The sequence below is a fragment of the Zootoca vivipara genome, chromosome Z2 (genome assembly GCF_965207765.1).
Source record: "Zootoca vivipara chromosome Z2, rZooViv2.hap1.1, whole genome shotgun sequence".
Lineage (NCBI taxonomy): Eukaryota > Metazoa > Chordata > Lepidosauria > Squamata > Lacertidae > Zootoca > Zootoca vivipara.
The window spans coordinates 33,641,121-33,652,939 of NC_142585.1; the positions used below are offsets into that span (position 1 = coordinate 33,641,121).

Genomic DNA, 11,819 nt, shown 5'->3' on the forward strand with positions numbered 1-11,819 from the left:
AGCCCTTTATCCAGAATGATGGGGGTAGAATTTTTAGGAGTAGGGTTGTAGCTCACTGGTAGAGCACCTAATTTCATCCAGAAGGTCCCAGGTTCAGTCCCCAATGGCATCTGCAGGTAGGGCTCACTATCTCTCCTGTTTAAAACTATGAAGACTGAACCATGCCAGTCAGTGTTGACAATGCTAAGCTAGGTGGACATATAGTCTGAACCAAGCACTCACTCTGCACATATCTTACTTGCCATAATGCTGTGCATTTTGCTAGATGATTACAATAATGGGTAAGGAGGAAGAAATTGCTTTCCCCAGCAGCCAAGAGCAAATGTGGCCCCACCTGTGCTTATCTATTTGCAAACATCCCAAAGGCTTGCTGGCCTTTGCAATGGACCATCTGTTGGTCTTCAAGAGGTCTCCAAGCCTCACAAGTGTGGCCTGTATTGTATGCCAGCTGTCAGCTGTGCACCGTCATAAACCCAGGCCCCCCTCCCCAGCACCTGTCATCAGCTGACATCTCACGCATACAGTGGCTAAGCCAAGGCTTGTCCATCTGAATTTGAAAGTCCATTTGGCTCAGCTGTCTGTCTCTTCCAAGGCCCAGATCAGGACAGTAGCCTTGGAGCTCAGACTTTGCCAACCAGCTCTGTGATCTGGTAGTATCTTCCAGCCATCCTGCCTTCCCACGCTCTGGCAATCTCTCTTCGCTTTCAATGGGCTCTCTGGTCGCCAAGCTCCTTCTGCCAACTCTAAGTAGCCTGGCTTTCCTCCCGACCATCAGCATCGCTGCCAAGAGACAGTTCCACATGGAGGCTATGGTGTACTTCTTCACCATGTTCTTTGTGTCGGTAAGAAACTTTCCTCTCCCTTTCCTCCCTCTCTGTTCCCCAAAGGTGTCTGTCCATTTGTTTAAGTGAAAGGGGGTGAGGGGAAAGGCAGTTTCCTATGTTCCTATTTAACTAAGATTTCTCAGCTCAGTGGTAGAGCAGACACCTTTATTTATCCATATGTTTCTTGACTGTAAAAAAAGGGGGGGGGATGCAGACCTCACAGCCAGTTTACAGAAAAGATAAAACAATAAAAAATAATAAAAAGAAAAATTAATAATGTAAGGCTTTCCATAAGTTAAAATAACAAACTAAAAACAGATGAAAACTCACACCAGCTTTCTAAATATCTGAGTAGATGCTTTCAGCAGGTGCCAAACAGAATGCAGTGAAGGTACCTGCCTGGTGTCAATAGGCAGGGAGTTCCAAAGTGTATGTGCCTCCATACTTAAAGATCAAATGCAGAACAGGTTTTATGTGGTTGGGGTATAAATGCAATAATGAAATTTAATTTAAAAATTGCACACAATGTGGGCCAGTTAGGAAACGTGCTCATGAGTTTTCAGTGGGGGCCTTGAATGTACTTAAAAATAGAACTGAAGGCTGGGGAGGAAAAACGAGACAGACTTGCAGCTGCTCCACATCCTCCAGCCAAGACCTTCTGCATCTTCTCAGAAGAAATGCAGCCATTGCTGTCTTAGCCTTCAAAGGCCCTCCTTCTTCATCTCCCCAACAGAAAATTATTCAGACCAGCAAACACATCTGCCCCCCCCCAACACAAAGATTTAAAAAATAGGTAAAGGACCCCTGGACAGTTAAATCCAGTCAAAGGCAGCTATGGGGTATGGCACTCATCTCGCTTCAGGCTGAGGGAGCCGGCGTTTGTCCGCAGACAGCTTTCCGGGTTATGTGGCCAGCATGACTAAACTGCTTCTGACATGACGGGACACCGTGGCGAGTGCCAGAGTGCATGGAAACGCCGTTTACCTTCCCACCCAGACAAGGGTATTTGCAACAGCCGAAAACATCTGCATGAACTCCATCTCTCTCCTTTGCCTTCACAAATAACCTGCCCATTGCAACTCAGAGATGGGTCAAATGTGATGGAACGGGGCAAATGTTCATGATACTAGGTGGTGGTGCTAGAAACGGAAATCCTTTTGAGGTGTGGTCATATCCACAAAAAGGTGTTTGGGACTTGACAGCTGCAGCCTTTGGAGCTACACTTTGGAACTCCCTGCCTGTTGATACCAGGCAGGCCCCCTTCACTGTACTCTTTTTGGCACCTGCCAAAAACATTTTATCTTTTCATTGTTCTTTAATTCTATTGATAAACAAAAATAAAAAGCATAAAGAAAGTTGATGCAAGTTTTAACCCGTTTTTGTTATTTTAACTTTTCAAACGTCTTTGATTTTTGTGTATTTTCCTTGCCAATGGTTCTACCTTCTTGGTAAACCCTTTAAATGATTTTTAAACAATCATGCATTGTGTGAATCTTACAAAATAAGTAAACAAACCAACACTGGACAAAGATTTGCTGGCGATAAACAGCTAGTGTCTGCTGTACTACAGATCTATGGCATGGCCACATTTGGGGTGACAGTTCTGGTTGCCTGTCCTCAGGAAAAGTTGTTGTAGAGCTGGAAAAGGGCAGCCAAAATGATTGAAGGGTTGAGCTACCCCCCTGTGTGGAAAGGCTGCAGTGTTTCTGACTTTTACTTTATAGAAAAGGCAAGTAAGAGGCAACACGAATTTTTTTATAAAATGATGCATGGCAGGGAGTAAATGAAGAGTTTTTCTGCCCCTCTCTCAACACTAGAACTTGTGGGTGTCCAAAGGATAGACAAAAAGAAAGTTCTTCTTCATGCAGCATATAAACTATGGAACTCGCTCCTGCAGGAGGAAGGGGTGATGGCCACCAACTTGGATGGCTTTAAAAGAGGATTAGACAATTTCATGGAGCAGGCTTTCAATGGTTGTGCTCTGCCTCCATAGTCAGAGCCAGCAATGTTTCTAAATACCAGCTGCTGGAAACTGCAGGAGAGGAAAGAAAGGGCTCTTGGGCTCAGGTCCTGCTCCCAGGTTTCTTACAGACATCTGGTTGATCACTGTGAGAATAGGATGCTGGAATAGACGGCCCACTGATGTGATCCTGCAGGCCTTCCTTATGTTCATACATTGTTATGTTTCCCCCAACAGATTTACCACGCATGTGACGGCCCCGGTTTATCCATCCTGTGCTTCATGCAGTATGACATCTTGGAATATTTCAGTATATTTGGGACAGCTTTATCAATGTGGGTGTCCCTGATGGGTAAGAGCAAGTCGTTCTTTCGGACGGTTTCTAATGTCAAGATACTTTGAGGGAGTTAAGGCAAATATTTGACGTAGAGGAAAACAAGCAATGCCTAGTCGCAGATTGTTTTTTAACAACAACCACCACAACAAAAGAAGTTTCAGAAATAAAATAATACATAATAGGTTCCGGAGGTCCGCTCTTAACCTGAAACGGTTCTTAACTTGAGGTGTGCTTTCGCTAATGGGGCCTCCTGCTGCCGCTGCGCCACTGGCACGCAATTTCCATTCTTATCCTTTGGCAAAGTTCTTAACCTGGAGCAACCACTTCCTGGTTAGCGGAGTTTGTAACCCGAAGCATCTGTAACCCAAGGTACCACTGTATTGAGAAATTCCTCTGATGAGGGAGAAGTCTTCTATACTTGTGCTATTCTGTAGTAGAGATGGGCAGCCCTATCAACTTCAGTTTCTCTCCATTCCTGATTTTTCTAGACAGTTTGCACATTTCCAAACCAGTTTGCATTTCTTTTTAAAGTCCTCACAAAACACAGCAGCTTATTAATTACACATACCTCCTAATATACAATTACGGCAAACAATTTATCTTAATACAGTATAATGCATTTGTGTGTTATTTTTGCTAAGACATGGATTTTGATATGTGCATTATAAGGGGCCATGCGACTTGGCTGGAAAATAGCATTACAACATTTGGAGAAGTGTGACTTTTTGTGGGGTGGCTGTGCTTCGGTGAAAAGCTTGTTTTGGGATGTGTGAATTCATAGAATCATAGAATTATACAGCCAAGGGTCGTCTAGTCCAACCCCATGCAATGCAGGAATACCATCTAAACTATCCATGACAGGTGGCCATCCAACCTCTGCTTATAAACTTCAAAAAAAGGAGAGTCGATTCCACCACCTTCTGAGAGAGTCCTTTCCACTGTTGAACAGCTTTTACCATCAGAAAGATTGTTTAGTTGGAATCTCCTTTCTTGTCAACATCATTCTTAAACTGTTGGCATTAAGAAGTAGGTCCATGTTAAAATGCCAACCAAATCCAATTTTTTCTCCTACCAACTACTCTGCTAAGCACCATATACCTTGATGATGCTATGTAAATAAATTACCAGGGCCTAGAGTGAGTTTTAGAATATGAAAAAGCTTTGCAATTTAGGGTGGTCTCACTGCTAGAATTCTCAGGGTAGGGGTGAAGAAAACTTGCTGGTACACCTTTCTGTGGTGCCGGCTGCCATTTTTAATCCCCATACTTCCATGGGAAATCCCCATAATTTCGCAGGACTGAATCTATCTGATGGGGGAGGGGATGTCAAGTCCGCAGACACGCAGAACAGATTAAAAACTGGATGTTATTCCTTAGCCAAAAAAACAAACAAACCTCCATTGAATAATAATAATAATAATAATAATAATAATAATAATAATAATGTAATCCAAAGACACATGGACATGTAGTGTCTGGGACGTGAAGAAAATCTCTCCTCCATCTTGCTTTGCAAAGAGCTGAACATGCTCAGCTCCTTGCAGGGACATTTCCTGGGACTGCAAATCTGAAACAGCTACGCTACAGCTGTGTAATCTGGAGAACTCATGGAGCCCGCCGGGAGCCATAATTTTTACGAGCGATTACCGCATTCCCCATGCAATGACAGTCTCTGATAATTCATAGCCTCATTGATGAAGTGTGAGTTAGCGGGCTGCAGGCAGGTGCATGATACTAGAGAGGAACCTCAACCCAGTCTGAAAACATCCTGGGACGACTCAGAGCATTGCAGATAGAGGGAACAATGGGTGATGTTCTCCCCAAAACATATTTGACTCAACTTTTTCATCAGTATTTCCCTTTGCAACTCAAGGTTCTCAGGTACCAGCCACATTCACACTGTACATTTAAAGCACTAGGATACCAACAACACACCCACCCACCCAAGAATCCTGGGAACCGTAGTTTATTCAAGGTAGTTCATCAACCCACACCCAACAGAGCATATTGTCAGCGGCAAACAGGTATAGTCCAAGGCCCCATCTGCACTGTGCATTTGAAGCATAGCACTTTAAGCACTCTAAACTACTTTAAACCATGATGGCTTCCCCCAAAGAATTCTGGGAGCTGTGGTTTGTTTAGGATGCTGACAACTATAAAGAACTCTTCTCCCATTCCCCCTCACTTAGCTTCAGCTCCCAGAGTTCCCTGGGCAAGAGGAATTGTTAAATCACCCTTGGAACTTGGGAACTCTTGGCACCCTGAACAAACTACAGGTCCCAAGATTCTCTGGAGGCAACCGTCATTGTATTGGTATTGTAACTCTTTCAACATCTGGTGTGAATGTGGCCATCACCACGTTGAGTTTTCATTAGCGTGCTGGGTAGAGTTCTGCTTGTGTTGCTTCAAAGACGATATTGTGCCGAGATGGGAAAGGTTCAGAAAAGATCGACCCAAATTATCAAGGGAGTGGAGTGACTCTTCCTATCAGGAAAGGTTACATCTGGGGCTTTTCAGAGAAAACTCAATTAAGTGGAGATATGATAGAAATATTTAAACCAATGTAGGTTGTGAAGGAGGGACCCAGGTGCCGCTGTGGGTTAAACCACAGAGTCTAGGGCTTGCTGATCAGAAGGTTCGAATCCCTGCAACGGGGTGAGCTCCTGTTGCTCGGTCCCAGCTCCTGCCCACCTAGCAGTTCGAAAGCACATCAAAGTGCAAGTAGATAAATAGGGACCGCTCCAGCGGGAAGGTAAACCGCGTTTCCGTGCACTGCTCTGGTTCGCCAGAAGCAGCTTTGTCATGCTGGCCACATGACCCGGAAGCTGTCTGTGGACAAACGCCGGCTCCCTCAGCCTATAGAGTGAGATGAGCGCCCCAACCCCAGAGTCGGACACGACTGGACCTGATGGTCAGGGGCCCCTTTACCTTTTATGTTGTGGAGGAAGGTTGGCAGAAAGAAGTTCCCCCTCTTTCTCTTAACACTAGAACTACAGAAGCCAAATGCTGGAATGTTCAGATCAAATGAAAGTCTGGATTTTGAAGGACTGTGGTTCTTCAACCAACTCATGTGTACAAATATGCATTATATTAGGGAACTAATTTTGGGGGGGAGGGGGGGCGGAGTATCTATTTGCCCAAACTGCACACAAAAATGTATGAGAGATAATGGACATTAATATACCAATGAATTTCCATGAGGACAAAATGCTGAAGAAATGTGGAAGAACTGCATCCAAGATTGGAAAAATGAGGTGAAATGGACAGAGACATCCATTTCAAGGGAGATTTAAAGCTACCCTAACAACACAGCATTTCAAATCACACTGTATATCATCTGTTGCTCAGCCCTGGCAGAGTTCGATGAGCCTAAACGGTCAACGTTTGTGATGTTTGGAGTGCTCACCATTGCAGTCAGAATCTACCATGATCGGTGGGGCTACGGCGTCTACTCAGGACCGATTGGAACAGCAGTTCTCATGATCACTGTAAAATGGGTAAGATTCCCCTTCTTGGTTGCATTAAGCAAGTATTGCCAGCCATAACAAGTCAAAGTCTCTCTCTCTCTGTGTGTGTGTGTGTGTGTGTGTGTGATGCCCTCCTCCCCCATTCCACCACCTCATTATGGGAAAGGAGGAAATTGGTTAACCACAGAACCAGTCCAAGACATTTTGCAACCTAAAGCTAACAAGATAACAGAATAATAGAATTTAGAGTTGGGACACCAAGAGTCACCTACCCCAACCCCCTGAAATGCAGGAATCACAATTAAAGAATACATACATACCAGACAGTAATTCAAACTCTGTTTAAATGAAGGGACAGTCCACCACCTTAGTAAGCTCCTATGGAAAGATGCTACCCAGCTCACAAGCGTCATCCTGGAGGGAAATGATGGTTATTAAGAAAATACCTCTGTCCCCACCCCCGTCCCCACCCCTAAAGAGCTTTGAAGCATCATGCAAAATACTTCAGACGGGGCAGTGGGAGACTCCGTACCTCCTTGCAAGCCAGCTTTTCTTTTTGCAAAAGGCCATGGCAAACGAAATCTATTATCTGTTGCCTTCTTTCTTCCCAGCTACAAAAGATGAAGGAGAAGAAGGGTCTCTATCCAGACAAAAGCGTCTATACCCAGCAGATTGGTCCTGGCTTCTGTTTCGGAGCCCTTGCTTTGATGCTGAGGTTCTTCTTTGAGGTAAGACTGCCCCTTGCAAAACATAAAACTTAAGTTCTGCCCTGGTGAATCTGAGCAGATGTCCACCTGGGTCCAGCATCCTGGCAAATGGCCAGTTAAATGCCCTCTGAGAAGCCCCCAGGAAATGTGCAAAAGGCAACAGTGAGGACATTCTTCTGCTTCATAGCCATGGATGAACCCTCCTTCCCCCCTTCCGCAATAGTGAATTCAGGTAACTGCATACTTAATGGTCTTATGCCCTCTTGCTCTTTTAGATAGCCATGCACAACTCTGAAATTTGCCACCTGAACAGGTAGTGATGGTCACGACCTTGAAAAGCTTTAAAAAGGAGGGTGTTAGACAACTTTGTGGAGGATAAGAATATCCATAGCTACTAGCCATAATCGCTGTGTTCTCCCTCCACTGTCGAAGGCAAGACACCTCTGAATATTACAACTTTCTGGGAATCGCAAGTGGGGAGAGTTGCTGCTGCATTTGGGTTCTGCTTGTGGGTTTCTCAATGGGGTATCTAGCTGGCCACTGTGAGAACAGGATGCTGTACTAGATGGGACCTCTTTGACCTGATTCAACAGCAGGGCTGTTCCTTTGGAGGCAGTATGCCTCTGAATGCCAGTTGCTGAGAACTGCAAGTGGGGAGAATGCTCTTGTACTCAGTAGGGCTGGGTGATATATCAATATATTGTACGAAACCACTTTGAAGTCCATATCATGATATTTGATTCATAATTTTTGACCTGGCAATATATCGTGACTGTGTGTGTGTGTGTTATGCAAAAAAAAAAAAAACAACCACAATGTGGGAGAAACTGTGAAGCCAGCCAACGCTTTTCTTGATTCCTGCAGCCCCTGTTAACTTTACCAGCTCAGCTCTCCCCTGCCTCATGCAGCGAATCACTGGCAAAAATCACGATGCGGGGGAAACCATGAAGCCAGCCAATGCCTCTACATAGCTCCATCCTTATTTCAGGCATCGTGATATATCAGTATATGTTCAGGCGGATATATATCACAATGTTGAAAACAAGATGTTGCCCAACCCTACTGTTCATCTCTACGTAGTTCCATCCTTATTCCAGACATCGCGGTGTTTAGCCGGTGCTATATTGTGATGTTGAAAACCATATATCGCCCAGCTCTTGTGCTGAGGTCCTGCTTGTTTAGAAAACCTCTTTCTGACACGAGGGAGAAGGAACTCAGTAGCAAGAAGTGTTCCATGGGCGAAAAGATGGCAACAAGCCTCGTCTGAAAACAATTTCAGTCCAATGAGTGTGTGGCAAATAAACCAACATTTCCAGCACATGTGTTGGGGAGGGGGAGCAGGGGGGATAAAATTATGAGGCTAATCAGAGCCAGCTTCATGAGTAAGCTGGTTATATAGCCCCCCCCCCCCGCAAATCACCCTGTGTAGAAAGCATGTCACTGGCAGGAGATTAGTCAAAGCCCAAACATATTCCACATCCCAGCAAAAGGGGAGGGTTGAAATCTTAAAATTCCTGGATGAACCCTCCATCACACTCCGACAGGCCTGAAGCAACGATACCATTTTAGGTAAGAGGTCCTGAGATCCTCCGCGTGGAAAAGCCAGCTTCCAAAGTTCTTGGCATCTGACTCATGAGATGTCCAAGGGAGAGTTGGCTTATCTCTCGGAACGTGGGCTCGCAGGAATGGTCTTCAGCCCACAGCTGGGGGAGCAACACCCACCCAGTTTTTATTGTCTTTGTCACTTCCCTCGGTGTGTCACATATATATATATGAACATATTACCAAAAGGCATAGACCTCAGTCTCTGCATGACCAAAGCCCCTGAATCATTGAATCTTAGTTGTAGACCTGGAATGGATCCAAATAGGGTTGCCAGACTCAATAGAGGACAGGACTTCTGTGCCTTTAATTGCCCTGCTCTCTTTTGAGTCTGGAAACCTTAAAGAGAAACCAGCAGACCCTTTGTTTAATTTCCAAGCAAAGGGTCTTCTGGTTTCTCTTTAAGGTTTCCAGACTCAAAAGAGAGCAGGGCAATTAGAGGCACAGAAGTCCTGTCCCCTATTGAGTCTGGCAACCCTAGATCCAAAGGGTCATCTAGTGCCTGCAATGCATATATAAAATCATTTAAAAACTTCATACAAATATCCGTCTTCTCCACTTTCTGTTAACCAACATTTCCTTTAAATCAGGGTGCCCCCTAATCAATTTTTTTCCCTTTCCCCCCCCTACAAAAAGTCCAAGATAAGCTGCCTTTATTAATTCCGACCACCATTACTCCATATTGCATAATATTAAATTATTCCATCCATATCCATGTTAAAGCCTCTCCATTGTGATCTCACATTAGATCAATATTCAGCTTATAATGAGAAACAAAAATGGAATATCGCTCATGCCATCCTGTTGGGTTATTCACAGTTTCCATAATGAGCAAAAGAGGACAGTTTATTTCATTATTATTATTAATTTTACTTCGTTTATATTCCACTTTTTTTTCCTCCAAGGAGCTCAAGGTACCATACATGGTTCTCCCCCCGCTTCTCATTTAATCTCCACAACAGACCTGTGAGCTAGGGGAGGCTGAGAGTACAGTGACTGCCTCAAGGTCACCCAGTGAGCTTCATTGGCTAAGCGGGGATTCAAACCCTGGTTTCTCAGGTCCTAATCCAACACTCCCAACTATGACACCACTGAATAACTAGAAACCATTACACACACACTTGAAGAATCTCATTTGCTTTTTCTTGTTCCAGGAGTGGGATTACACGTACGTCCACAGCTTCTACCACTGTGCCCTGGCTATGTCCTTTGTCCTCCTGCTCCCCAAAGTGAACAAGAAGGCCGGCAATGGAGGCGCTCCGGCCAAACTGGACTGTTCAACCCTCTGCTGCTGTGTTTGAGAATGTGGCATGTGTGTGTGTGTGTATTTGATTGTGGCTGCTGCTGCAATGGATAGAGCACCTGCACCTGTGCACCCCACCCCTCTAGCCGCAGGGCAGGTCTGATGCATCCCTTGCGCAACTTGTGGCCAGCCAAGCCGAATGTGTTTCCTAGCCCTACCAGCCAGGTCTGGCGATCCTTAACGGGAATGGGGGAGAAATTAAGAGTCAGTTTGCATTAAAGAGATGAATCCAGTTGCCAACTGAAACACAGCCATCCCCCAGAATCTGCACCGCTCTAAATCTTGCACTGCAACTCTCCAGTTGAGTAATGGGTTCGAAGAGGAATATCGTAGGGGGCAAAGTGTCTATAAAAAACATGTAAAAATGCATTATTTTAGTGAAGCCGTTTTGCAAAAAGGTGCACATTAAGTAAAACTGCATGAAAACATGTTGTAGGTCAGTTAAAATTCAGATCAGAATGCTGATGAGCTTTCGTGAGGACTTTTTTATTGGGGGTGTGGGGAGCAAAATGAGAGACCAAGAGTCCTTACTATGATTCTATGAAACTAAAAATTGAAGTATTTCCCCCACTCACTACTGATCCAAAGGGGCAGCCGTTGTCTTTCTGTCTGTACAGTAAGAGCAGGCAGAGGGACAGTTTGTGTTTTTATTTACTTCCTCTTCTATTTATGCTTCCTCACCCAAATAAACATCTTCATTTAACCTACAGTTTTTGCAATGCATGTTTCTGGACGTGGCATGGTTTTAAACTGGCCTGCAGATCCCACAATCCTGTAGTCATCCGTGATGTCACAATCCAGATGTTTATTCAGCAAAGGGGAGCAGAAAGAGTTCTGCTGACTAAATAAGGCAAAGCCAAGATAAGAGAGCAGTGGAGGAGAGGGTGGATTTCAGAATGAAGCAAAGAGTAACCAGGGGGGTAATGGGGGGGGGGAGGACTTAAAAAGAATTGTTAGGAAAAAGAAGCTGCCTTCATCGACCTGCCTTTCTCAGAGCTGTCAACACAGACTGGCAGTAGATCTCCAGGGTTTCAGATAGATCCCAGGTTCAATGCCTGGCATTTCCAGTTGGGACTAAGTCGAGAAGACTATTTGCCTGAAACCCTGGAGTGCTGCTGGCAATACCGAGGTCAATGAAATGATGATCTGACTTCTCAGCACAGGGTAGCTTCCAAACTTGCAGGTCAAAAAGGAATGGCTGATAAAGTGGAGGGCAGCCCCGTCACTCCTCCTTTTAGAATTTAAATGCTAGGTCAGCAGGCAACTGGAATTAAAGAGCCGCTTGCTCCATTCATTGCCTTCTGCTCCCAAGCCTTCCTCAAGTGTGCTCCGTGCCTTTCAGGACTGGCCCTAACAGTGCCTGCTTTGTGATGTCCACCTGCTTAACTCTCCACCACCCAAAAACATCCAGCAGGTGTGCTTAGCCAGGCCCTCATTAGCGCCTGCCACATTCACGGGAAATTTAGAGGTGAAGGACACAGCTCCCGAAAGCGGGGCGCGGCTCAAAACATCTGCACTGCCATGCCAACTTAAACAGACTGTTTAGTGTTGCTGAGCGGATGATTTATTTATCCTGTCTGGGAAGGAAGCCAGGGGCTCTCTGTCACGGACAATTAGAGG

General features: G+C 45.0%; 1 protein-coding gene across 1 annotated transcript; it reads left to right on the forward strand.

Annotated features, from left to right (window-relative positions):
* Positions 1-579: 579 nt before the first annotated feature.
* MYMK (myomaker, myoblast fusion factor) lies at positions 580-10,909 on the forward strand. The gene is made up of 5 exons (XM_035113519.3): positions 580-842; positions 3,022-3,136; positions 6,469-6,617; positions 7,199-7,315; positions 10,051-10,909. Exons 1-5 carry the CDS (start codon positions 708-710, stop codon positions 10,195-10,197), a joined length of 663 nt encoding a protein of 220 aa, XP_034969410.1. The 5' UTR covers positions 580-707; the 3' UTR covers positions 10,198-10,909.
* Positions 10,910-11,819: the final 910 nt, after the last annotated feature.